The sequence below is a fragment of the Lissotriton helveticus genome, chromosome 2_2, assembly GCF_964261635.1.
Source record: "Lissotriton helveticus chromosome 2_2, aLisHel1.1, whole genome shotgun sequence".
NCBI lineage: Eukaryota > Metazoa > Chordata > Amphibia > Caudata > Salamandridae > Lissotriton > Lissotriton helveticus.
Genome location: NC_136060.1, coordinates 42,054,033 through 42,081,444, shown reverse-complemented (window position 1 = coordinate 42,081,444; position 27,412 = coordinate 42,054,033). Strand labels below are relative to the sequence as shown.

General features: G+C 43.7%; 1 protein-coding gene across 1 annotated transcript in view; it reads right to left on the bottom strand.

The window, feature by feature from the left end:
- Positions 1 to 27,412, bottom strand: part of LOC144821265 (protein FAM149A-like) — a 212,666-nt gene that overhangs the window by 114,979 nt on the left and 70,275 nt on the right. Inside the window, exons 5-7 of the mRNA XM_078678089.1 lie at positions 21,583 to 21,708; positions 15,239 to 15,418; positions 13,736 to 13,926 (exon numbers count right to left, since the gene is read on the bottom strand). Coding sequence (XP_078534215.1) covers positions 13,736 to 13,926; positions 15,239 to 15,418; positions 21,583 to 21,708 — 497 coding nt within the window. The remainder of the gene's footprint in view (positions 1 to 13,735; positions 13,927 to 15,238; positions 15,419 to 21,582; positions 21,709 to 27,412) is intronic.

The following is a 27,412-nucleotide window of genomic DNA, read 5'->3' as shown; positions in this document are numbered from 1 at the left end:
AGGGTTATATTACGCTGAGAGGAGGTCTGCCTCTCCTTCACAAGGATGGTGTCATCAATGATGTCATTTGAGATGTCATCAGTGATGTCATGAGTGATGTCACTGACCATGTCATGAGTGATGTAATATGTGACGTCATCAGCAGTGCATTGCAGGGGCGCGAGTTATAGTTAGCTGAACTAACTATAACGGGGGAATTTCAATGGTTTTGTATGAGTGAAATGTCCGGCTAACTATAACATGTATGAAACCTATGGTTTTTTTCAGTGAATTTCTAAGGTTTTTTAAATGCTAATTCCTAACTATAACGTGGCTGAAACCTATGGTTTTTTCAGTGAATTTCTAAGGTTTTTTAAATGCTAATTCCTAATTATAACGTGGCTGAAACCTATGGTTTTTTCAGTGAATTTCGGAGGTTTTTTAAATACTAATTTATAACTATAACGTGACTGAAACCTATGTTTTTTTCAGTGAATTTCAAAGGTTTTTTCAGTGAATTTCAAAGGTTTTGTAAATGATAATTTTTAAATGTATTGTTATATTTTTTATACTGATTTACTACATTATTTTAAATTATTTATTTTTAGATATTTTATTTTTTTAATTACATTCCATATTTTTTAAATAAATTGAATTTTTTTTTTTTTAATTTATATATATTTTATATAGCAGGCAATGATATCCTATGGAAGGAAATTCAAGTTACTGTAACTACGATTAGAATTACTTTTCAGGATCAGTAGTGGGCTGAAAGATGCAGCACTGAGGTCTCCCCTGATAACAGGTGAGTAAATCGGAATTCGTAGGTCGGCTGATTTTAGAGGAATTTTTTAAAGTTCTAAAACTCCACACTTAGAAACATTTCCAAGTGAAACCAGTCAATGTTAGCCTACAGCAGGACATTCAAGTTACTGTAACTATGATTAGAATTACTTTTCAGGATCAGTAGTGGGCTGAATGATGCAGCACTGAGGTCTTTCCTGATAACAGGTGAGTAAATCGGAATTCGTAGTTCGGCTGATTTTAGAGGAATTTTTTAAAGTTCCAAAACTCCACATTTAGAAACATTTCCAAGTGAAACCAGTCAATGTTAGCCTATGGCAGGAAATTCAAGTTACTGTAACTACGATTAGAATTACTTTTCAGGATCAATAGTGGGCTGAAAGATGCAGCACTGAGGTCTTTCCTGATAACAGGTGAGTAAATCGGAATTCGTAGTTCGGCTGATTTTAGAGGAATTTTTTAAAGTTCCAAAACTCCACATTTAGAAACATTTCCAAGTGAAACCAGTCAATGTTAGCCTATGGCAGGAAATTCAAGTTACTGTAACTACGATTAGAATTACTTTTCAGGATCAATAGTGGGCTGAAAGATGCAGCACTGAGGTCTTTCCTGATAACAGGTGAGTAAATCGGAATTCGTAGTTCGGCTGATTTTAGAGGAATTTTTTAAAGTTCCAAAACTTCACACTTTGAAACATTTCCAAGTGAAACCAGTCAATGTTAGGCTATGGAAGGAAATTCAAGTCATTTTAAGTATGGTTAGAATTACTTTTCAGGATCAGTAGTGTGCTCAAGGATGCAGCACTGACGTCTCCTATGATAACAGATGAGTAAATCAGAATTCGTAGTTCGGCTGATTTTACAGGAATATTTTGCTCAATAATGAAGGAAGAGGGCAGGGCCTGAGGTAACATGTGTGCAAACACGCCCTGTGGCGCGTTTTAGGTTAGGGAATTAATTCCTCTTCAATCCTGAGGTCCTCTGTGAGCCAACTAGCCCACCAGGTACCTCCAGTATGCACCAGGGAGATGCGTTACAGACAGGTGTTCAGAGGGCATGTCCCCTTTTTTACAACACTCTGCAACGCAGCTCTGTGGTGCTTACTGGAGGTACCTGTTGGACTAGTTGGCCCCTAGGGGATCTCTGGATTGAAGAAGAATTAATTCCCCAACTTAAAACGCGCCACAGGGCATGTTTGCACACATATCACCTCTAGCCCCGCCCCCTACCTTCACCACTTTGCAAACACGCCCCGTACCGCATTCTCAGTTGGGGGATTAAGTCCCCTTGTATACTAGGGGTCCATGGGGGCCAACTAGCCCACCAGGAACCTCCAGTATGAACCATGGGGCTGCGTTGCAGATAGGCGTGAAAAGGGGCGTGGCCTCATTATAACTCTCTGCAACGCAGCCCCCTGGCGCGTTTGCAGAGGGAGAACTAATTCCCCTTGCATACTGGGGGTCCCTGGGGGGCAAGTAGCCCACCAGGAACCTTCAATATGCGCCAGGGGGCTGCGTTGCAGTGAGGTGTAATGAGGCCACGCCCCTTTTAACACCTCTCTGCAATGCAGCCCCCTGGCGCTTTTTCAGAGGGGGAACTAATTCCCCTTGCATACTGGGGGTCCCTGGGGGCAAACTAGCCCACCAGCAACCTCCAGTACGCGCCGGGGGCTCAGTTGCAGAGAAGTGTAAAAAGGGGCGTGGCCTCATCACACCTCTCTGCAAGGGAGCCCCCTGGCCCATACTGGAGGCTCCTGATGGGCTAGTTGGCCCCCAGGGACGCCAAGTATGCGAGGGAAATTAGTTCCCCCTATGCAAACACTCCAGGGGGCGCGTTTGCAGAGAGGTGCAGGGAGGGGGCGTGGCCTCCTCCAGATCCCGTTTAAAAAAAAATACTTTTAAGAAGCGTGTCCCCGCGCTAACTGAAAAACTCAAAAGCGGAAGTGAGGAGAGGACCCGACTATCCTGAAAATAGGTGTGTTTTTAGTTTCCTCCGGAAACTAGATTCAGATGGATCCAGACGGAGATCAAGAGGTAGAGCATTCCAGCTCTTCACCACCAGGTAGCGAAAGGATCTTCCTCCCATGCGGGCCCTTCTCACCCTAGGGACCTTTAATAGGCCTCCATGCGAGGAGCGCAAAGCGCGAGATGGTGCATACGTGGTGACTAGGTTCTGGAGTGGTGCAGGCGCCTTCTTAGCAAGGATACGGTGACAGGTGCAGAGGGATTTAAATTCAACTCTGCTCCTTACTGGCAACCAGTGGAGGGTCTGAAGGGCAGCTTTGGAGTGCGATCTTTTTGGAGGTTTTAGTATGAGGCGAGCTGCAGCATTCTGTAGCACCTGAAGGCGACTGATTGCCTTACAGGTTACTCCCAGATACAGCAGATTGCCAAAGTCCAGACGCGATGTGACGAGGGCATGCACCAGCGTTCTACGGGCGGACGTAGGGAGGAGAACTAGGACCTTCCGTAGGCTTTTTAATATGCTGAAACAGACGCCCGTCACCCTGTCTATCTGGGGCCCGAAAGACAGGTCTGCATCAAGCCAGACCCCAAGATTTCTGACTTCTTGCCGGGGTGTTGGGGCCTCACCTAGGCATGGGAGCCACCACGCCGACGACCAAACAGATGGGTTCCATCCCACCACGAGCACCTCGGTCTTGTTGCCATTTAGTTTCAGGCAATTTGTGGACATCCAGGTTGCAAGATCTTGCATGCAAGCCCTGAAGCTGTCCATAGAAAGGCCGGGTGCACGCGAGAGGGAGACAACCAGCTGCGTATCGTCGGCGTAGGATACAATTTGCAGTCCATGACCCACAACAATCGGAGCCACTGGAGAGACATAAAGATTAAAAAGGGTTGGGCTCAGGGACGATCCCTGGGGAACGCCCTGACCCAATCCTATGTCTCTGGAATAGTGGTCACCTTGGCGGACTTGGAAACTTCTCCCAGTCAGGAAGGATTGGATCCATTGGAGTGCGGCTCCAGATATTTCTCCGCTATTCAGACACTGTAGCAAGGTGGAATGAGCTACAGTGTCGAATGCCGCACTCAGGTCCAATAGGATGAAGGCCATAGTATGACCCTCATCCACCCCCTGCCGTAGGGTCTCCACCACCATCAGGAGCCAAATTGGGTGTCGTGCAATAAGGCAGCTTTGTCCACGAAATCCATTAGTTGCAGATTAACCGTTTTTTCTGCCACTTTGGCCAAGTAGGGTAGGAGAGAGATAGGCCATAGGTTTTCGAGTTTATCAAAACTGATAGTAGGTTTCTTCCTAAGGGGAAGGACCACTGCCTTTTTTCAGTCTTTGGGCACGGTCTTTGTGTTGAAAGGCACGTCCAGTAGATGCCTAATGTAGGGTTCCAAAACCACTAGGCTGTCTGCTAGGCGTTTAGGGGTGGTAGGGTCCCGTGGAGATCCCGACTTTACAGATCTACTAATTTTTAAGAGATCTTCTGGGGGCGGGGTGACAAAGTTGGTCAATCTAAGTCTGTCTCCCCATTCCCTTGGGCTTTCCACAAATTCTATCCCATTAGTGGGTTGAATTGGAAATGCCGAATAGATTTTAGATATCTTTGCCGCAAAGAAATCTGCGATCCTATCACAGGACTCGGGCGAGCAATCATCAGGAATGGTGGCTGATTTTCCACTTGAAAGAGTTTTGTAGAGCGAAAATAGCTCTTTCATCGAGTTACCAGCTTCGCTAATTCTGGTAGCGTAATACGCAGCTTTAGACTTCCTAATTAAGCCATGGTAAAGTCGTCTCTCAGTCAAGTAGGCATCTCTAGTGTCTTTGGAGAGAGCCCTACGCCATAGTCTTTCGGCTCTCTTCAATGCGGTTTTCGTGTCTCGTAATTCATCATTGAACCATGGGGCGGTTTTTTGAACGCGGCCACCAGGGTTGGCTTTTGACAGAGGAGCTGTACAATCTCGTTGATGCGCTTACAGAGATAGGTGTTAGCCGTGTCTGCATCATCCCCCCCAGGGTTTCCTGCTATAGTCAGCGCCTCGCAAAACTTGGACTGGGAAAAGGTCGCCCATTTTCGCCTGAGATGATACAGCGCCGTTGGCTGCGGAGATCTACCTTCAGGAATTCGAATAGTGAAAGGTACCAGATGATGATCCGACCAGGGAATGGGGATAGGGGTCATAGCTTCTACTTCCCCCAGTTAACGAATATGGGATCCAGCAAGTGTCCTAGCTGGTGGGTAGGACCACTTACAATTTGATTCAGTTGAAGGGCTCCTAATGCTTGACAGAAATTCTTGCTAACGTTGTCTGAAGGGTTATTAAAGTGTAAATTGAGGTCTCCGAGTACCAGAAATGTATCTTTACATAGCGCGGTCTCAATAATGCTTTCAACCAGACTCTCCTCGAACCTGGCTGTGGGACCTGGGGGTCTGTAGATCAACATGCCTTTCAGCGTGCAGTTGTTATTCACTTTAATCGTAAAGCTCCCTGCCTCACTATCCAGGATGGGGGAGTAGTCTAGTTGGCATCGTAGACTTTTCTGGACTACAATTGCAATGCCCCCTCCTCTACCTATGGGTCTGTCCTGTCTATGTATTGTGCATCCCTCTGGGAGTGCCTCTAGGGCATCAGGTGTGGCTCCTTCATCTAGCCATGTTTCAGCTATGGTAGGGCGGGAACCGCGAGGCTCCCTCCCTACCATGCCAAACAGCAGTGTCCCGGGGGTAGGCACCCCGGGACACTGCAGGAGCCGGCCCTGGGGGGTGGCGGTCCCCAGGGCCATCAAGGGCTCCAGGAGGGGGGCCACGTGGCCCCCCTCCCAACAATTGTAAAGCCCCGGGGATGGTGGTCCCCGGGGATGGGGGGTCCATCACAGACCCCCCTATTTTAAATATTAGTGCCCCGGGAAGGTGGCCGTCCCCGGGGCACATGGGGGGGGGCTTGAGCCCCCACACAGGTTTTAAAAAAAAATGTATTCGAAGCCCCTAGGGTTTGCAGTCCCCGGGGCTGCGGGGGGCCGTGAGCCCCCCCCCGCATACTTAGTAATAAAGCCCCGGGGGGTGGCGGTTCCCAGGGCTGCGGGGGGGCCGTGTGCCCCCGGTATCATAATTACTTTGCCCCGCAGTGTGGCGGGGGATTGGCCCCCCCACATTTTTGCATTTTGCCCCCGGGGGCCAATTTGAAAAAAACATGCCTAGGGGGGTCAGGGTGTTTCTACCCTGCCCCCTTTTTGCGTTCTGCACGTTTGCTTTTTCTGCTTTCTTGTGCCTCGGCATTCAGCTCGTGCTCGGGAAGGTACGCGTACTGTAAGCTTACGGTAAGCTCCTCAAGATATATCTATGATTTTACTTTTGATTTTCTCAGGAACTACTGAAGGGATGTACACCATTTAACAAAAATGGTGATCTGCGAACCGAACTCTACCTTTTTGCCAAATTTGGTGTAATTCCGTTCAGCCGTTTGGGCTGTAGCCCTGGCTAAAGGTCCTATGGAAAATTGCATGGGGAAAACACGTTTTGGGACCCCCCTTTTTTCTCGGCCCCGCTTGATGGATCAACCCCAAACTTTCAGGGAAGGAGTGGAGCGGAGCAGGTCATCTTCTTGGAGAATTTCGCGAAGATTCGTCCACCGGCGCCAAAGTTAATCCAAATAGAATATTGCGGATTTCCTATGGAAACTAGGTCCTAACTAAAACTACCTACCTACTGGCGACCGCCAGTAGGATATATATATATATATATATATATATATATATATATATATATATATATATATATATATATATATATATATATATTAGATATTACACTCCATTGAAATTCCTCCGTTATAGTTAGAGTTAGTTGTACTAACTGTAACTCTCGCACCCGCAATCCACTGGTGAGGATGTCACATATTACATCATTCATGACATGGTCAGTGACATCACTGTTGACATCTCAAATGACATCACTGATGACATCATCCAGTGAATGTGCTTTGGTTTGTTATTTAAATATGTATTATATATACACCAATCTGCATTGAAGAATCAGTGGATATATATAAATATCTGGATAGAGGATTTAGTAGCAGTGTGATTGACTGTTTACTTGACTAACTTATAGTGTCTCACTAAATATATTGGATAGTGACTAAACTGTGTGAATATCTGCATTCCTTTGTCAGTTGTTGTGTAAACTGCTGCACAATTTGGTTACTAGCTACGTGAAAGTGTATATTAGTTATTGATTAGTTAACTGATTATTTGTATAGCAGAGTGAATGTGTGTGTGGTTCAGTGGGGGATGTGTGACTGCCCAAAGATGTGTCAATAGTTGATTCAGTAGGTATATGACGTTCAGACTACATGTTATAATACTTGTTTGGGTGAGTGAATACGCATATGGTTGTGCTGATGAGCAAATATAACTCTCAATGGTACATGTCCAACAAACTAGAATAATAAAAGGCAGTGTATGTGACATTTGTTGTATATAAATAAGTATACATAAGACTCAGTGATTGCATGAGTGACTGTTTGGATAACTGTATACTTGTAATCGTGATTTTATAACACACTAAGTATGAGTTACTATCTATATCAATAAATGAAGTGGTGTTTGTATAAGTGTGTAAATATAAGTATGATCCATTGTTTGCAAAAGTGAGTAGGATGACTGCATAAGTAAATAGGATGTGTGCTAGTGTGTAATGTCAATATAGATGTATAAGTATATTTGATAGTGTTCTATTGATCATTGACAGCATGTATGAGAGAATCTATAGGTAATTGATTACATGTTTGTGTAGATCTAGGAATGACTTGAGTTGGTTTTTAGATACTTGTATTGGTGTGTCAATGGATTCAAATATGGTACTCTGTATTTTACAGTGAGTGTTGAAAGATTATAGTAGTGTATGTTGAGGTGTATCTGATTGTCACGTGGATGATGTCATCAGTGATGTCGTCAGTGATGTCAGTTGAGATGTCATCAGTGATGTCATCAGTGAATTCACTGACCATGTCATGAATGATGTAATATGTGACATCATCACCAGTGGATTCCGGGCGCGAGAGTTACAGTTAGTACAACTAACTATAACAGAGGAATTTCAATGGTTTTTTATGAGTGAAATGTCCAGCTAACTATAATACCCCTGAAACCTATGTTTTTTTCAATTAATTTCTAAGGTTTTTTAAATGATAATTCCTAACTATAACCTGCCTGAAACCTATGGTTTTTTCAGTGAATTTCAAAGGTTTTTTAAATGCTAATTCCTAACTATAACCTGCCTGAAACCTATGGTTCTTTCAGTGAATTTCAAAGGTTTTTTAAATGACAATTACTACTTATAATGTTGACCACTTCCCCATATCTTCAACAACAAACCAAATTTGCAATGGTACTTAAAAAATCAGGTAATAGTTCCACTTACCACTATCAAATTAACATCAACATTTAAGTGCGGTAAGAACGTTGAATATGTACTGCGTGAATTACATTCAACTCACACCCATGTTTAAAGAGCAATATGTGATCGAGGTTCTAATTATACACTTCTGACACCCAACAAAATCACAATTTCCAGCGCCACGAACACCACAACTATCCCCACGGACCCCTCCCCCCTACTACCTCAGAGGAAGCGCAAAACAGGATACCTGTTCTGCACAGTGGACGCAACCATATTATATCGGACTCTGGGGAATATCTTGGTCGTGTAGCTGTGTTGTCTACCCCCCCCTTTTAAGCAGAAGCGGAGTGGGCTGATCCAACGTACGCAACTCCAGCGTAAGAGTATAAATACATAGGCTACGCCTTGGGCTTGCTGCACGTCTGCAAACACAAGAGACTCCGCTGCAGCGAAGGTCCTCAGCCTGCCACGTGGCTGCCGCCATGACCACATGCCTCCTTGATACAGGCCCATTCCGAACTCAACGCCACAGCACAATGCTTTTACCTTTGTACAACAGAAGTCATAAACCGTTTATGATTCAATATCTGTATATGATATCATGATTACTATTCTACTTGTTACCAACAACAACGTAATAAAATGGAGTCGAGCACACGTGCTCGTACCCATTTCAACTATCTATCTGTGTCTGTGTATTTATTGTGTTTTAAAATGCTGCTCCTCCTCCCTACCACATTATATTGTGCTATAAAAAACATATGCAACCATCGTACCTGTGACAGTCAGTGTGGGCTATTCCTCCTTTTTTTTTTAAAAGCATATTTATATAGTGCAAAATCAACCCAATAGTATATCAGCTATTTACATGAGCACCGTATTTACAATACTTTTTCATGCACGCGTACATTACGTCATTACTCTACAATAACAGGATGTGGACGCAACTCCGAGACTCGAACACTGATTTCAAGCACCAAGTTCTACAGTCTACCTCAATGACCACATACGTATATATATATATTAGCTGCCCTTCATGTGCCAAAAACTACAACTTAAACCTTTCACAACCCTGTATTACTACAGCTACAACACTCCACTGAATGTACAATAAACATTCATAATCGCAGAAATACGTCATGTCCACCATATTTTATGTATGCAACTATGAATGAATATAGAGTCAGTGATACCCCGTATCTTCCATGTTGGCCAAGTTGTGGATCTTTACCGATATAATTACACATTTGCTTTTAAGACCCGGGTGACGTCAGCACTACAAAACAGACACCCGAATCACTTGATTTCTCATATAGCTCTCGACGGGACCACGCCCATAGCTTTGGAATCATGGTTCAGAGCCTTGCGCAGCACTGGCATACATCAGGCAAACCCACTACACTTAGGATTCCAGGTAAAAACAAAAACGCAACATTGCCCAGATTTCCATTGTAGTGATTTCTTAGTTCCAGGTCCAGTTGTCAGAACGGCACACACACACTCCCTCATGGCTGGTATACACCCACACCACACCCATGCAGCGCACGTGCTGTACGCCATTTTAGAGTTGCTCCCATCGCAAGCGCTGTGATGGCCCATCCTGGTGGTTTGGATGCCTCATGTAGGCCCGAACCACCGAACAGGGGGCCACCACCACGTGCGTGGCCTCTTTGGTTACTGAGTTAGTGGTACCGGAAGGACTGAGCGGGTGAAGAACCTGTGTTAATGCAAGGACCTTCTAAATCTGCCTCTGACTTCCTAAAAAAACACTCACCTCCGGACTATATGAGTCAATGGGGTGCAACAGTCTAGCTACCCAATATTGAGAACTCACCGCTATGCAGTGGAAATGTATGGGATATACTACTTTGGAAAAAAACAATGCACAGACACCTCCTTACAGTAGAACTTGTTGTAATATAGTATCCTGAGTGTACAAATAAATAAACCAAAAATGTATGTGTGCATTTGTATGTACTATGCTATTACTAACTCTATATACTATCTTTCAGATCACTAAACTAGAGGGTGCACTATGAACCAGCACGTGCTTGGACACACCACAGAGACAAAAGGTGAGCTACAAGTATTTTCTCCAGTATTAACTGCTCCATCTATAACTATCTCTCTCTCACACTTTTAATGTTGTTTTTTCTCTCTCTCTCTCTCTCTCACTCTCCCTTACATCGTTTCTCTTTCTCTTTTAAAGTTATGGATGCTGCTGTCCACTCTGACGTGTAGAACCAAAGCGGAGTTCAAGTTGTGAACTCTGTTGGTCACAGTGTTTACACAAGGTAAGCAGAGCGGCGTAGATATGCAATCCCTCTGATTAAATGCATTAGAATTAAAAGAGCTTATTTACAAGCCCCTTGCATTCACTTTTGCGTCACTTTCAACATGAGAAAAGTAACATAAAAGTGGCTCAAGTCTTATATATAAGCCCTAAAGGATATAGTCCTGCATAATGACTTGATCTCTCACCTAATTCTGTCTCATCTCTAAATCATTTTAAAGACCTGTTAATCTATAGTATAAATCTGACACAGTAGGCACTTCCATACAGACGACTCGTGAACGCGGGCCTATAAGACAAGTGAAATGTATCAGGCACACTGCAGACGTAAAAATAAGGAAATATCGCCAAGTGTTACCTTGACTTGTAATGTTTGACCTCATTTAGTCACATCGATCTAATTTTAAACACTTATTTTCATTTTTGTTTTGCAGATTACCTACCGTACTTCTATTGGAGTCCATATCACATTTTGTTTATTATATCATTTTGTTAAAGTTATGTTTCTAGTTATTCATTATATTGTTATCTTTAAGTTACATTTCCAGTTATTTATTGTTGTTTCAATCAAAGTTAATTTTTATAAAAGTATATACTTCTTTTTTTTTTGGGGGGGTGACGGTCCCCAAAAGAAATGATATTGATAATTTGAAGTATAATTCTGAGGCTAACTCTTTACCAGATTTTTACCAGAGTCTATAGCTACGACTAACGGTTCCCATGGAAAAGTTTTAAAACTCCAGCACAGTAACTTTTTCCATTAGCAACATAGTGTGGTGAACTTCTAACCTCTGTGCTCACGTAAGTTTTCCATGAACTGTTACTATGGTAACAGGCAGAAAGCCGTTTGGTGTTAGGGCTATAAAGTACTGGCTGTACAGAAACCGTTATATCTACCCTGGATCCTCTACATTACAGAAAGGAAACCAAAGTAAAACAAAACACTGTGTACCAGATTTACAACCCTCTTGCACCACTTTCGCGTCCAAGGCCACCCCTGCAAAATTAAAAGTGTGTGGGTCTCAACGACCCCCCTCAAGCCCCGGGAACCACCACTCCCCGAGGATTTGTGTATTGTGGGAGGCAGGCTGCGTGACCCTCTGTCTGGAGCCCTCGAAGGCCCTGGGGACTGCCACGCCCCGGGGCCAACTCCTGCAGTGTCTCGGGGTGCCTACCCCCGGAACACTGCTGTTTGCGATGAGAGGGCGGGAGTCTCGCACCTTCCGCCCTCCCATAGCAAACTTAGTTTGCATTTTGAAAGACACAGCAGTGAAATCTGTTCTCACTTTCAAAATCCAAACCAGATTGGATTTCCACATGCAAGTTAGCATCTCCCCATGCGGAAAAGCAATGCCGGTTCCCAAAGAAAAGCGGGGAGCCGGCGGGACCGTGGGGGCATTGTGGCTCCCCCCACGGTCCCCAACATTTTTTATAAGACCCAGGAAATACGGTCCCCGGGATTATTAGAAATTACTCATAGGGGCTATTTTGTTACGGTAAAAGTAAACGTTGCGCACCCAGCGCAGCGCTCAGTGCGACCCCTTGGTGTGCATGCGCTGGATGCACGACTCCAGCGCCTTCTACGCGTTTGGGAGCTGGCATTAGTTTTCCACATAGGGAGCTACTAACATGCAGCTCCCCATGTGGAAAAGCAATCTGATTTAAATTTTGAAACACAGAACAGATTTCCTTGCAATGGGAGGGCGGGATGGACACCCTGGGACACTGCAGGAGCCAGCCCTCCCACAATACATAAAGCCCCTGGGAGTGGTGGTCTCTGGGGCTTTGGAGACCTTGCAGCCCCCCGCCATGGTTTTTTTGTAGCCCCGGGGGGTAACGGGGCCCTCGAGAGCTCCAAGAGGGGGGCCATGCAGCCCCCCTCCCACAATACAGAAAGCCCTAGGGGGGGGTGGTCCCCGCGGCTTTGTGGACCTTTGACCCCTTACCCCACCATTTTTTTCTTTATAGCCGTGGGGGGGGACGTTTCCCGAGGCTGGGGGGCCCCTCTGGGCCCCACATAAAGTTTTATAATTTTGCCCCTGGTATTTACCCCCCCGGGACTAATTATAAAAAACTGTTTTATTTTATTTATTTTTTACGGCACAGTCCGCGCACCCTACATGCACCTGCCGGGTTTTTTAAAAAAAAATTATAATTGTGGGCCCTGGGGGTCCTTCTGGGACCCCCTAAGCAGGTCTATAGGGTCAAATTATTTCTACCCTGCCCCCTGTCTCCGTTTTGCACACATATTCCACTGACTTCCTCATCCTCGCTTCTACCGAGGTACAAAATGGCTGCCAACAGTTCCTGGTTTCGAATGTTGACAACCACTTGACAGCCAATTAGCACTCAGTGCGTGATCGGAAGGGTGCGCTTATGGTACGATGACAATCCTCGCACACTCCGCCGATCCACCGCACCCATAGATATATAAATGACTTTAACTGTCATTTTCTCAGGAACTACTGAACAGATTGACACCATATAAGCAAAAGGCACAAGCCTGAACTAAGGACTACCACTTTGCAAAATTTGGCATAATTCCGTTCAGGCGTTCGGGCTGTAGCTGTGGCTAAAGGTCCTATGGGAAATTGCATGGGGAAAACACGTTTTGGGACCCCCCTTTTTTCTCGGCCCCCACTTGACGAATCACCCCGAAACTTTCAGGATAGGAGCGGACCAGAGCTGGCCAAAAGTTTGGAAAATTTCGCAAAGATTCATCAATCAATCGACGCCAAAGTTATTGGGAATAGAATGTTGTGCATTTCCTATGCATAATAGGTCAGAACTATAACTACCTATATATATATATATATATATTGAGCCAGTGGCACACGATCCTCGCCTCTTTTCCCAATAGACATGGACACGGACCAGTCCAGGTTGGTGCAAATTATTTTATTTTCAGCAGAATAGTCGTCATAACATTTCGGCTCCCCAGAGCCTTGATCACATGTTTTGATTAAAAGAAGGGAGGGATGTAGAGAGCCACCCGGCCTCTCCCCTCAAAGGTATCCATATGCACCCCTCGCGAACGTGCTCAGGCCGAGGGGATAAATAAACAGGCGGTGATCGCATGTGATCACTCACCGAGCGGATAAAGAAGTGCCTGTGTGTCCCTGCTGTATAGCGCTGTGATTGGGGCTTACCGCTCATCCAAGGCCGCAGGCTACATTGGGGTTAAAAAACTCACAATTTCAGCATAAGAACCCACAAAATAAATCTGAAATAGTAGACTGCCAACAATATACTTCACTGGCTGCTGCTTTGAGGAAGAAAAGAGCCCCTTACCGACGAGAGCAAGCTCCCAATCCTTAGTTATTAACTCTTCCAAACTGCGCACCACATCTCTCCAGACGTCATCAAACACTTCTGCGGCCACAGTATCTTTAATACAGGCGTTAGGAGAAATTGGTGGAATGCCGCGTTTACTCCTCTTTCGATGAAGTTGGGCTTTCTTTTGCTCCAGGTTCTCATCGTCACTGAAATTGTAAACAAATTCAGGAACCATTACATGATGTAAAACACTACTCATGGTTCGCAATGAATCAACGGGACTGCAAGCGACTTTAATTGAGTACTTTAATTTGCCATGTATATCAGAAAACAAGCATTTATTTTGTATTTATCTGTATTTCTATTGCCTTTAAATAAATCAACCTTTTTCAGACATTGACTGGATACATTGTTAATCACATCTTAGGTCAGTTCAAAGGAGTATTCTTTCCTCACCATCTAGGTATAGGCTGTAAAGTGCACCATTCTGTATTTGGTGGAGTTCTTGCATTACAACGCATGAGGAACTATTTTATGTCTAAAACAGTACACTCAATGATCAACTTTTGGGTCACATGCCATTCTTCATCTCCTACATGCCTTGTATACACAAAGCAATCCCTATTTTTTTTTTACTGCAATTTGAATTTTTGAAATGCTTTTGTCATTCCTTACTTGGATGTGAGTCTGACCCTAACATAGCTTCCTAATTGCTTTTTGTTTATCACATCATCTATGCCAATAACAGATCCACCAATATTAAAGCAAAGCATTAATAGCACACATTCACCAATATCACTAATACCACATCAATACCATAATTGATACCACAATCACCACCAAGACGGCTATGAATGCCACTGCAAATACCATACCACCCGTAATAATAACACACCAACAATGCTATCAACACCATCAGTATCAACATGAGCTACACCAATACCACCCCCGGCCTTTAATACCATACAAATACCACCACCACCAATTACTCAATACAATCCCTATACCACATCAACCGAAATACCTCACAAATACTCCTATCAAGAACACAACCAACATCACACTAATATTACGACCACCCCAGTACTACTGACACCATCAATACCAATAATATCTAGATCAGTGCTAACAGTACAATCACCAAAACCACCAACAATGCCAATATCACCAATACAATCTACGATACCACACAGCCATCAATACCACCACCAATATGACACTGCCAATACTATCTCCACAAATATCACATCATCCCTAATACCAGAAATGCAGGTACCACCAATAATACCACAGAAAACCAATTCGCTGCCAATACCACAAGTACTACCAGCAACCCCACTCCTTTCATAACATTATCACCCAATACCACTACCAGGCACTAAAAAGGCCAACAGGTTTGGAGTTAACATCTTATTGCATGGAAATATAATTTCTGCACGTATGTTTGCATGTGTTACCACATTAATCCCAGACCTACTGGCTATGACTCTGCTTGTTATTAAAAATTCAGCAGCTTACTGTTCTTTGCTGTCGTATGCAAGATATTCCTCGATTTTTCCATCAACATCATAGATTTCCTCCTCCAAAAACGAATACGTTGATGAATCTGAAATAGAAGATCGCCCAATGGAAATCAACTCTGAATCTCTGTGCAGTGGAGATGCAGTTGGAATGACTTTAGAGCCTGAAATGCAGAGCCTGCAATAAAAGGTACAGGGAGTAAAAATGTGGAGAGTCCACGAAGATTGTTACATAAGTTCATGTATAAAAAGCTAAAGACCTCTTCTGTAGTTAGCACAAGATTTGTCCTCAAATTAAACTTTTAAAATTAGATTCGGTTTTTGATTTGCTGAACGCAAGAGGAAAACTGTACTTTTAAGAGAACATCATTGGGTTTTGAATACCACCAGCATAACTGTTAAGACATTTAAAAATAGTGTTGGACTTGGCCCTTTTGGCAGGATCACCCCTAAAACATTTTGCCTTTACTGTGACCTGATATTAGTAGTTTTTGGCCTCTGCGCACTTTAGCACTATGGCCCAGTGTAAAGTGCGTGCTTGCTCTGAGTGTGTGTGGTGAGATTGGCCTGCCCTCCCATAGGAATGCAAGGGGGATATGTGTGTCCATGGTAATTCCTGGTATGAGAGGAGTGCCGGGGAGAGTTTAGTGTGTATGAACTCGTGAGAATAAATGCTGCATAATTGTGTGCGCAGATGTATGGTGACTGGTGGAGAAATGCCACTTTTAGAAATTGGCATTCCTGTGTGTGGTGTGTCTGCCTGCCTGATGTGAATTGCATGTCTGGCTTGTGATTGACAGGTGCTGGATGGTGTTAGTGGCTTCGGGAGCGAGGATGAGTCAGCCCAGTGGTGAATAGAGAGATCTGCATCTAGATGGGAGGGAGGAGTTGCACCTGGGACCTGAATAGGGCTGTGCCTTTCCTCCACAATGCCGGCTCCACCTCCTGTGATGCATCTGATCCCTGAGCCCCCACCTGACAAAGGAGAGAGGAGCTGAGCAAAACAAAGTGATCCAAGGCTCCCCAAACCAGTTGCAACTCGTTTCCCCAGCCCTGTGCTTACAGACAAAGGGAAAAGGGTGTATAAATGAAGGGGCTGTGACGCCATGAAATTGTTCTGGTGTGCTATTCCTGACTTGAGGGGGGCCTGCTGCTGGGCTTCAGGAGGAACCACCACTAGGGACTGCCTCCCTGCTGGAGGGCCGTGTGAGCTGGCCTGCCTGGGCCCAGCCTTTGCGCCTTTCTCCTGAAGGGCTTTCCCTGGACTGTTGGACTTGAACTCTGGGCATGTTTTCCCTGCATTGGGGAGAGGACTGGAGACTTTGCCCTAGCGCTTACATAGCGCTTCTATTTTTTGTTTGCAACTCCGGGCTGCTGCCTGGGGATTCCCCCGCAATTTGTGCCTTCTGGCATGAGCCTACCCCGCATCTGCCACAAAGGGAGAGGAGTGCGTGCCTGCAGCGCTGAGCTGCGCCATCATAAAGAGGGAATCCCCAGTATAGGGATTTCCCCGTGCTCAGGAGGTAGCCCACCCCGCAGTTGTGCCTCTTGAGTGGGTGCCACCCCGCTTTTCTGCCTCCTTTTCAATTTATTTTCTAGGCGGGAGCCCACCCCGCATCTTTGCTGCTTTCTGGCATATTTAAACAGCGGGTGCCCACCCCGCGTTTCTGCTGGTTGTGAACGGGCGCCCACCACGCTTTATATCCTTTTTAAATTAAGAGGGAGCCTACCTCTCTTTGCATCCCAAACAGAGATGAACCCGGGATCCGCAGCTCGCCTGGTTGTGGGAAGGGCCTCACGGACGGAAGCGGAAGGGCCGTGCAGCAGGAAGCGCTGCGTTCAAAGACCCAGGCAGCAGCCCACCCCACACTAGGAAGGTCTGGAGCTTGGCAGGCTCCAAATCCGAGTCCCGGGTCCCAGGAGGGGGCCCGGGTGAAGAGAGCCCCGCGTCGTGCTGGCTGGAAGAAAGAGGAGCAGCGCGGCCGGAGTAAGGAAGCAACCTGTATAGAGGCGGGGCTCCCGTGACCACGGTGAGAGCCCTGCGTGTGGCTGCAGAGTTGTGGGCCGCTGCAACGTCTTGGCATTTTTTTTGTTTATTTCTGAGTCCCCGAGGGGACTCCAATGTGTGCGCCGCCGTAGCGGGAAACTGCAAAGTGGGGCTGAGTTGGGAGCATTTTTAGAGCTCCCCAGGCACTGTAGTGCCAGTGCTTATTTGTGCCTGATCCCCAGCTGCCCTGCAAGAGTGAAGGCAGCTGCAACATTTTGGGGCATTTTGTTTTTCATAAGAGAGAGGGGGGTGAGTACACCCCGTGCTTAGTGCCGTTGTGCACCTTGGCTTTGCAGCTTTTCGTGGCCCTAGGGATAATTGAGTAGCCCTACCTACGCCCTGACATTTCTGGACATAGGGCATTTGAGCCCCATTGGAAGGCCAGTTGACCAAGGGGTCAGTTAAGTATTGGTAGGGCGCAAGGCTCTAATGTGATGTCCAATGTGTTCTGCTTCATGATTATTGCATAATGTATTTATGCAGGTAATGCCTGCTGTGATGCCTATTGCATAATGCTAATGAGGTTTGGGCCTAATCTAGTTCAGTACCTAATGCGATTTATACCCATGAGGTTGGTGCAGAATGTGCTTTAGGCTAAATATGATGCTTACTGCATAAGGTGATTTCTGTTGCAGGATCTAATGCTAAGTTCCTAATTTTGCCAGTAGTTACTGGTTGTGCTTTTACATTTTCTACTTGTGCTTTTCTAAAGATTCTGTCCGTGGCCCGATTGGCCCAGTCATGTGTATATAATCCCTTGTAAATATTGCCTAGTGCCAGTTGGCACAGTGTATATTGTGTGATTACTACTCTAATGTGTTTCTGATAATACAAAGGCTATTATTTTATATAACCTTGTGTGGAGTTCCTTTTTGTGGTGTGCCAAAAGGGTTGCTGCTGTGTGGGTGTTGCGCAAATGCCTTACACATTGCCTCCAGGATGAGCCTGACTGCTCGTATCAAACTACCAAGAGGGTGAGCAGGGGTTATCTTTGGCGTGTAACTCCCTTGCCCTGATTAGAGTGGTGGTCTCTGCCTGTCTTTGGCGCAAGGCTCGGCCAAGTAGAGATCCCATATCTAACAAATAGTAATTTGCAAAAACTTGTGTCCTCCCCAACAGATTGTTCTAGAGGGTTGATTTCTCCACATCACAACAATAACCATAATAATGAATTTGATAAGGTGTTGGAGGCTTGCACACAACTTGTATGTACTCTATCAGTGAATGCATGTGTAATATTCACAGAAACAAACAAAAGTTACAAGGACATTGTAGTTAGGGTCAGATTTCACTCATACAAAACCAGAGAAATTCAGCGGTTATAGTTAGCAGAGCTAACTGTAATAGCAGAGCTAACTATAATAGCAGAGCTAACTATAACACATGCCCTGCAATGCTCTGCTTATGACCTCACATAAACATCACTCATGACATGGTAGGTGACATCACTGATGACCTCTCAAATGACACCACTGATGACATCTCAAATGACATCACTGATGACATCATCCAGTGACTGTGAGTGTTTTGAAAAAGCTTATGAGTGTTAAATACACACACACACACACACACACACACATATATATATATATATATATATATATATATATATATATATATCCAGAGGCACAAAGCTGCTCTGAAGGGTTGCTTAGTGGCTCCGCGGGAGGTGGCGTGAATGCCGGCAGAGCACGCCGGTACTCCAAATAATCCAACGGTTCAAAAGTCATGAATCACGCTCTCAGATTCCCAAAAATGCCACACAAATCAGCAGAGTCCAAAGGTGTTTATTAACACCTACTACATGTTTCGGCTTCCACGAAGCCTTGATCACGTAAATAAACACCCTTGGACTCTGCTGATTTGTGTGGCGTTTTTGGGAATCTGAGAGCGTGATTCATGACTTTTGAACCGTTGGATTAATATATATATATATGTATATATATATCTTATATATAAACACATCAAGGTGTATTGGTGAATAAGTGGGTGTATGTGTGCCTGTATGGATGATTCAGTAGATGCGTGACTGACGGTATAAATGAGTGATTAGGTGTCTCAGTGAATGACTAGGTTGTCTGTATCAGTCGGTCAGTTGGTGTCTAAGTGGCTGTATGGCTGAGTGAGTGGATGTTTGTGTTGGTCTATGAGTCCGTGACTGGCTGTGTAAGTACTTGTGATGTGTGTTGGAACGAGTTTGAGAATGGAAGTGTGGTAGTTGGAGTGGGTGCATGAAAAGGAACATGGGGGTATCAGTGGGTGCTCAGCTAACTATAATGCCTGAATTACTCTGGTTTTGTACGAGGGAAATCTCACCCTAACTATAACGTCCCTGTAACTTTTGTTTTTTCAAGTGAATTTCTAAGGTTTTTTAAATGCTGATTCCTAACTATAACCTCACTGTAACCTTTGATTTTTCCAGTGAATTTCAATGGTTTTTTAACTAGTAGTCGTGTTTGCAGAGTGGTGTAAAAAAGGGCTCCGCCCAGCTCTCAGGAATCCCACTAAATAGGACTTTTCTTATTATATTTTAGGAAGGGGGGGCCACAGAGCCCGCCTTACCTGAACCATTTTGGGCCCCGGGTAACCCAATCCATCCCCCGGGGCCTAACCTTTTTTATAAAAAAAGTAATTACAAAAACAAGAGGGGGGAGGACGCGGCCACGCTCCCAGACTGATTTAGTCCCTGGGGATCCCATCCCCCAGGGCCGGTCCTTCATTTTTTATTTATAATACAATGGGAAGGGGTCCGAGCGGCTCCACTCCTGGATCATTTTTGGCCCCAGGGACCCCATCCCCCGGGGCCCAGCCTGTAGTGTGGGTGCCCGGTCCCAACTCGGGGCACCCATCTTTTCCACATTGGGGACCGTGAGGGAGCCTCAAGACCCCACGCCCCTTGCTGGCTCCTCGCCTTCAGCGGGAACCGGCATTGCTTTGAGACCCAGGGAGCGGCTGAATATGCAGTTCCCTGGGTCCCAAAGTAATCTCTGTTTCCATGCTCGCTTCACAGCAAGTAGGGAAACAGACATGCCCCACTTTCAACAAGCGAGAGCATTTTCTGGCATAGCTTGTTAAAATCTAAGCACTGTTTGCTATAGCATGGCAAACTGGAATGTCACGGGGTAGGCACCGGGACATTGCTGGAGTCAGCCTGGCAGGTGGCGGACTCCAGGGCCATCTATGGCTCCATGGGGGGGCCACCCAGCCCCCCTCCAACATTAATTAAGCCCCAAGGAGGTAATCGTCCCCTGGGGAGTGGGGGCAGCACTGCCCTGTATGTAATTTAATAGAGTTGCCCTGGGAAGTGGCAGGCCCCAGGGCTGTGTGGGGGGGCCGGAGTGCCCAGCCATGCATTATTATTTAATATAGTACCCGGGAGGTGGTGGTCCCTGGGGCTGCGGGGGGCCTTGTGCTTCCTGCCATTATCTGAATTAGCCCCAGGGAGGTGGCGTCCGGGGGCTGCGTGGGGGGGCGGGGGGCAGTAGACCACCCATACATTACTAGATATGGCCCCGGGGAGGTGGGGGTTCCTGGGGCTTCAGGGGGCTGTGTACCTGAGATTGGGAGGGTTCGCGGATCGCTTGTGTCTCTAGATATACAACTGGGAATTTCTTTAAGTAGCTCAGAAACTACTGAATGGATTTACACCATTTAATAAAAAGAGTGCTTTCTGGACCAAGAGATAACTTTGTGCCAAATTTGGTGAAACTCGTTCAGCAGTTTAAGCTGTAGCCGTGTCTAAAGTTTCCTATGGAAATTAACATGGAGCAAAAGCATTTTGGGACCCCACCCTTTTTTTCTTGGCGCCTGCTTGACAGATCGTCAGGATATTTTCAAGATAGCAGCTGAAGTGCGCGTTAAACTAGTTTGGAAAATTTCGCGAAGAGTCAGCAAACAACGCCAAAGTTATTGGCAAATGAAAAAACGCTCTTCCTATGGAAACTACATCCAAACTATTACTACCTATTGGCCACCGCCAGTAGGTAATAAAAGGGATTTGTAAAGCACTGTGTTACTCCAGGGAGTGTTCTGGCGCTGAAGCTAGGTGGGCGAACACAGGGTATGTTACTCTCAGGCTTCTAGACATTCTAAATACGTTTTCAACGATATCAATACCCTCCACGCACAGAACACAAACGAAAGCACACTAGGCATATGTCTTTCAATGGAAATGTCATATTTTGTTCTAAATTAGACAAAAAGAATGTCATATTTACATTTACAATTCGATTGCACGGGACACAGTTTCGATTTTTTGAAAAAGAATATTAGACAGAAATAAGGGATTTCCATACTCTTTCAAGTCACTGCTGCTGTCAGAGAGGTCAGGGAATGATCTTGTGTACACAGAGCTGGAAGTTCTGCTTTGGACATGCTGGAATCCTTCATCCTTTGGGAACACAAGCTGCTTTCCTAGGATCCTATCAGAAAATAGAACGTTTACATTAATGACATCGATTTTGAATCAAGTCAATTTTCTAGTGGCAGGCAAAATTTAGAATTGTATTCTAACTCTCAAACTGTTCCCACGCATGTAATAGGTAATAGTAATGAAAATATATTTTCAACACGTACACTTTAATACAGCATTTTCAGTAGTGTACGCTCAAATTTCAACACCCCCTTGGGTAGATTTTATTCGTATGGGTGGCCAGGATGTCTCAGCTACTTGCTTCCTTCTGACAAATGCAGTGATCTGCAGATCAGGAGTTCGAATCCAGGCTAGCTCACTCAAGACTCGGATTGAACCCTCAGTAACATTTACTAACCGTATGCAGTGAAAAATAAACAAGAAAAACCTTAACATGGGGAAATGCTTCTGCGCAAGCGCGAACTAATGCTGTTTTAGTGCAATGCAAACGTTAACATGTGTTGTGGGGGAATACATGCAACATTTGGGTTGGTGCGTAGAGAAATGCATTTCAAATGAAAAATATATATTTGTGTTTTGTTCATTGTAGAAACAAGCATGGGTTTCATTCTGCATGACAGACAGACAGTCAGCTGCGTTGAAAATTAAATTCTAGAAAAAATGAGAAAATGTGAGCAAGAGGTAGTAAAGAGGAACCTGACTTAGTCCTTCGAATCCTGAGTGCCTGCCAAGATCTGAATGAAAGGAACAATGTTATGAACGTGGAGGGAAGCTTCCTCTGCAGAGAGGGGCTCAGCGGAATAGTTAGACTTGAACTTTATTTCCTGGAGAGAAAAGTTGATGTCATATGGATGTCTAAAACAAAGAAGTATTTAAAACATATGTGCGCGTAGAGAGTGGTGTGACAGTGCGCCCCCTTCCTTAACCAATCAAATGTGAAGCATGACCTAAGTTAGATACTTCTGTGGGTTGGTCTTTTGGGTTTTAGGGTATAATTGAGGTGCCTGGAGGGAGGGGTCTTTGGACGGACATCTTTGCTGACTGTTGGGGTGAGATCATTGCATGTCGTCGGTTTGCTGTTCTTCCTGTGTTTGCTAACTTATTGTTTGCCTCTTTAAATCTTCTTGAGGGGCCCTTGCTGTTTCCCTGGCCAGGAGATAGTGTTTCCCAATTGGGTTGTATATAACCTGATATCTGAATTTGCATAACGTTTGCAAATGTATTTTGTCTCTGAATCTTTTGTCTCTTCTCCTATCCACTCCTTAATGCATTGTCATTGATTATGAATTTGTCATTTTCTCTTCTGATGTTGTTTGCTTTGTGACAGTCTATGATTGGTGTTGTGTTTTGGTACTTAATGAGCATTACTTTACATTATTTAGATAAACAATATAAATATACAAATGAGTCTTTATTAGAGTATTTTTGTTCATGAGTATTGATTTGTCTACACAGTATAAAGATTGCATCGCCATATTTGGTAAATTAGGAAGAGCATAATAATGGAGTTTGGTAAATTGGTATAGTATTTAGAATCACACTAATCCCAGCGCAAAGGAGCTTGTTAGGTAATGGAAATTGGGCCCTGTTGTTGTGTGTCCATTTAGATACCGTATATAGGTTTCCCAATGTATGCCCTTATACAGGCACAATTCACTTTGCCCTTACTTGGGCATAGATATCCAATCCTTATTTAGGCATTATCCATGCTCCCGAAATACAGGCATGGCCACCTACATCCGTCCATCCACGTCACAACGAGTTCTTGGAAAACCAGACTCTTAAGCCTTTAGGACTTCCCCTTGCTTGGATTATTGATTTCTCCAAGAACTCATTTATTATGCATGAACATCTATTCCTTAGGGGTTCATTCATGACGTTCCTCTGCCCGACATTTACGTCAATACTGGCATTCCTAAACACCTTCAAGGTATAAATATACCCTCACTTGCCATGGCAAGTCACGGCTGCATACTTGCACGGCTCACCACGGCAAGTTCCGAAGGAAGTCGAGTCCCCGCCTTACGCAATGATCAGACGCTGTCATCCTCCTCGCAGAGAATCCAGCTCCAGTGTTTCTGACTCCCCTTGTGGCGTGTTAGAGATTGAGAACCGGAAAGAGATTCCAATCTCTCTCATTCTAAGGGATTTGAGCAGACTAGAACCTAGAGGGACTTTTGGCAAATCTTGGCAACACCAATCCTAACTATAGCTAAACTAGACTATAGAAAAACAGCACCTACTTCTTACCTCGACCTACACTTAGGTTAGGTACACTGGGGTAGAACTAGCTAGAAGCACCAGATGAGTATTCACATTTTAGCCTGTGTTATTTATGTATGTATTTTTATGAATATATGTCATAGCTACAAACCATGCTATTGCAGTATTATTTTATCTTACTGCTAACGCTGTACGTATTATACTTCACATTCTGTCTTACGATTGTAGCAGTTCATATCTCTTGCACGAGAAATAAGACTGTTCAATAAACCCTTTTTATTGAAACACCCGTCTACCTATTTCTGTGTAAACTCTGTAGAAACGAAGCATTCACGATTGACTGAGTGAAACTGTTATCTATTGTTTCCACGATTCTAAGACTGTTCCGATTCTAAAGGGAAACACAGTTGTCATGTTTATGAAGTTGGCAGAAACTAATGAATTCTTGTTTATTGGAGAAGTTTCTAGTGACCTCTGAGTTAGCTGGCACACACAAGTAATTAAGTTGAATGTACTCGATAGAGGTATCCTGACCTCAGTCCTATGCCACAACTATATTGTATATTATTCCAATGCGCAGAGCCTATCAGGGATATAGGAACTACACTACACTGTTCTTGGGAAATTGCAAGGTCCTGAGCGCTGGATCACTGGTGATCTGTTATTTCTAGCGGTTCTAAGTGATCTATGAAGCACTAAATATAAAAAAGCCATTATTAAAAAATGTAATTACAAAAAAGCATACTATAACCTTAGAGAAAAATACTCCTAGAATGCTATCTGTCCATCTAGAAGGATATTTAACATAGACAGTTAAAAGAGGTTGGCACTTTAGAGGCCGTGCAATGCGGCCACTACAGTGCTACATGTATGAATACAATGCTGTAGTGATGCTCAAGTGATTGACCTCGATGTTTTAATAACTTTCTGAAAGTACCCAGGTTTCATTTTTCAAAGAAACTGAGGGCTTATTTCACAATATAGGTTTTAACACCCTAAACGTTCTTCTGCCCCATTTGGAAGACTTGAAGATTGGATCCTGTAAAGATTTACTTGAGGCTCTGCAGAGCTTGGGGCCAAGCTTATATGCATAAAGAACTCGAGCCTGGTAAAAAGTTCTATGCATGATACATGGAACTTTTAAAATCGCATTCTTTCTGATAAAAGAACAATGTAAGGTGTTATATTTGCCATGGACGAGGTCGGGTTTCCCTAACCTGGGAACAGATCTTGCGGCTGCATTCTGAATACAGTGAAATCTGCTTATGTTTTTTGGAGAAAGCCCTACAAAATGGTATTACAAAAGTCAAAGCAAGATCCGATGAAAGCAATAGACAGTATTTTTGTCCAACTGCAGATTCTAAGAAAGCGATATAAAGTACTACACTTTCCAGAAAAAGGGATCCCTTATTTAAGAGATTCCTCCATGAGGTCCTTACAAATGTTGTAGTATATGAAAGGGGTCCATTTCATGACTGCCTTTCAAGACCAAAGTATGCTCAACATGGGGAGCAAATTCCTTCATAGATCAATGATTCCATGGTCTGATATGTATCCTGTACAAGTGTATCCAAAAATAAAGATTATGCATCCGGTTTGAAGATTTCGGGCAAAAACATACACAATTCATATGGACAGAGAGAAAGCTTACACTGAAAAGAGTTTATTGCATTAATTGCTTTGAGTTTCACCATTTTTATTACTTTATGAAAATGCATGGCTAAAATATAATACATAAAAAGGCAAGTGGTAAATAGGAAAGAAAACATATAAAATGTGCAAAGCACAAAACAGTTTCCAGCATTATAAAACAAATCATGCTTACAAATACTGTTTCCAATCGGGATGGATGGTGGTATGACGAGAGGGTGGAAAATGGCTAGGGTTGATAAAATTGGTCATTTGTTTGATGGAAAATCAAAGATTATAACATTTCCGGATCTGGTTAAGCAAAAGGGGATAGATGAACGATCCCAATTCAAATATATTCAAATTTCCAGCTGCTTGAAGGCACTGCCACAAGGGACTTTTAATCATGATACTATACCAATTTTAGAGATGGCTTATCGGGGGAAGGTACGGATTGGGGATTATTATAATATTTTGCTGGGAAATCTTCCAGATGAAATAGGAAAAACTGAGACTAAATGGGTAGAAAAGCTAGGAGATGAAGAAATAGATGTGGATAGATCACTGGAACTGGCAAATTAAAATGTTCTGTCAGCTAATCTTAAATCCCAACACTACAAATCTATATTCAATCTGTACTATATGCCCGCAAAGCTATTTAATTGGGGGAAGCGTGAAAATGATAAATGCCCTAGGTGTCAGGTTAGTCCTGCAGATATAATACATATGTTTTCCACATGTAGCAAACTGACACCCCTAAAAACCGGTAAAAACGAATTTTGGTTACAAACAATCGATAAAAAAATTAATTTAACTTCATCATTAATGCTATTTGGATACCATAATCGACTTGGAGTGTCTTCATCGCTAATAGATTTTTTATTTACAACAGTGGCAGTAGCTAGATTATTGATTGCAACTGCTTGGAAGGATATAGAAGCACCCAGGTATCTAGCATGGTTTTACCGACTTCTGAATATACACAGTCAGGAGATGGCCCTATATAAGATTAAGGGGCGCCAAGCTAGGGAGAAGGGATACAGGATCTGGGTTCCTATGATTAGATGGTTGGAAGTTAGGCGATGAAGAGGTGTTAGAGAGGACTCTGATAAACAACAATGTAAAATAATATAAATAATGTAAATAATGTAAAGTGAATTTGAGCAGTGAATATGGAATAATGGAGGTCTCTGATGAATAACACTACAGAATAATATAAATATTGTAAATAGGGTTTGGGCAGCGAATATGGATTAAAGGATTTGTTATTTGTTATATGATTTTTCTGTTTAGGGATTAATAAGATATGTATATGATATGTATGAAATTGGCATGAAATACCTAATAATTGGTATGTCAGATATATTTTTTTGTTTAACTTGCTTAATAAAAAAAATAAAAAGAAGAGTTTATTGCGTTAATTTCTTTGAGTTTCACTATTTTATTACTTTATGAAAACGCATGGCTAAAATATAATACATAAAAAGGCAGGTGGTAAATAGGAAAGAAAAAATAAAAGTGCAAAGCACAAAACAGTTTTCCAGCATTATAAAACAAATCATGCTTACAAATACAAGGCCCTTATTTGTATTCACATTTAAACACTTGTTGAGTTTCCTGGACAGAAAACTTTGCTTTGTTACAAAAAAGTACAACTAAACACCACAAACAAGCTACCAGTGACAAATACAAATGATACAGGAGTTGCAATAAATAATTAAGAATAAAAGACTTTATATCAACATTAGCCAAAGGGAAGTATTGTGATAAGGGTAGGACTGGTCTATAGGGCAATCAGGCAGTGCCCGATGGGCTGGTCTGATAGCTCAGGGTATGGGCTGTTTTTTTCAGGTTTGAGGGTCGGTTTTATGGTTTCTTGGTCCATTTTTTACGGTTGATTT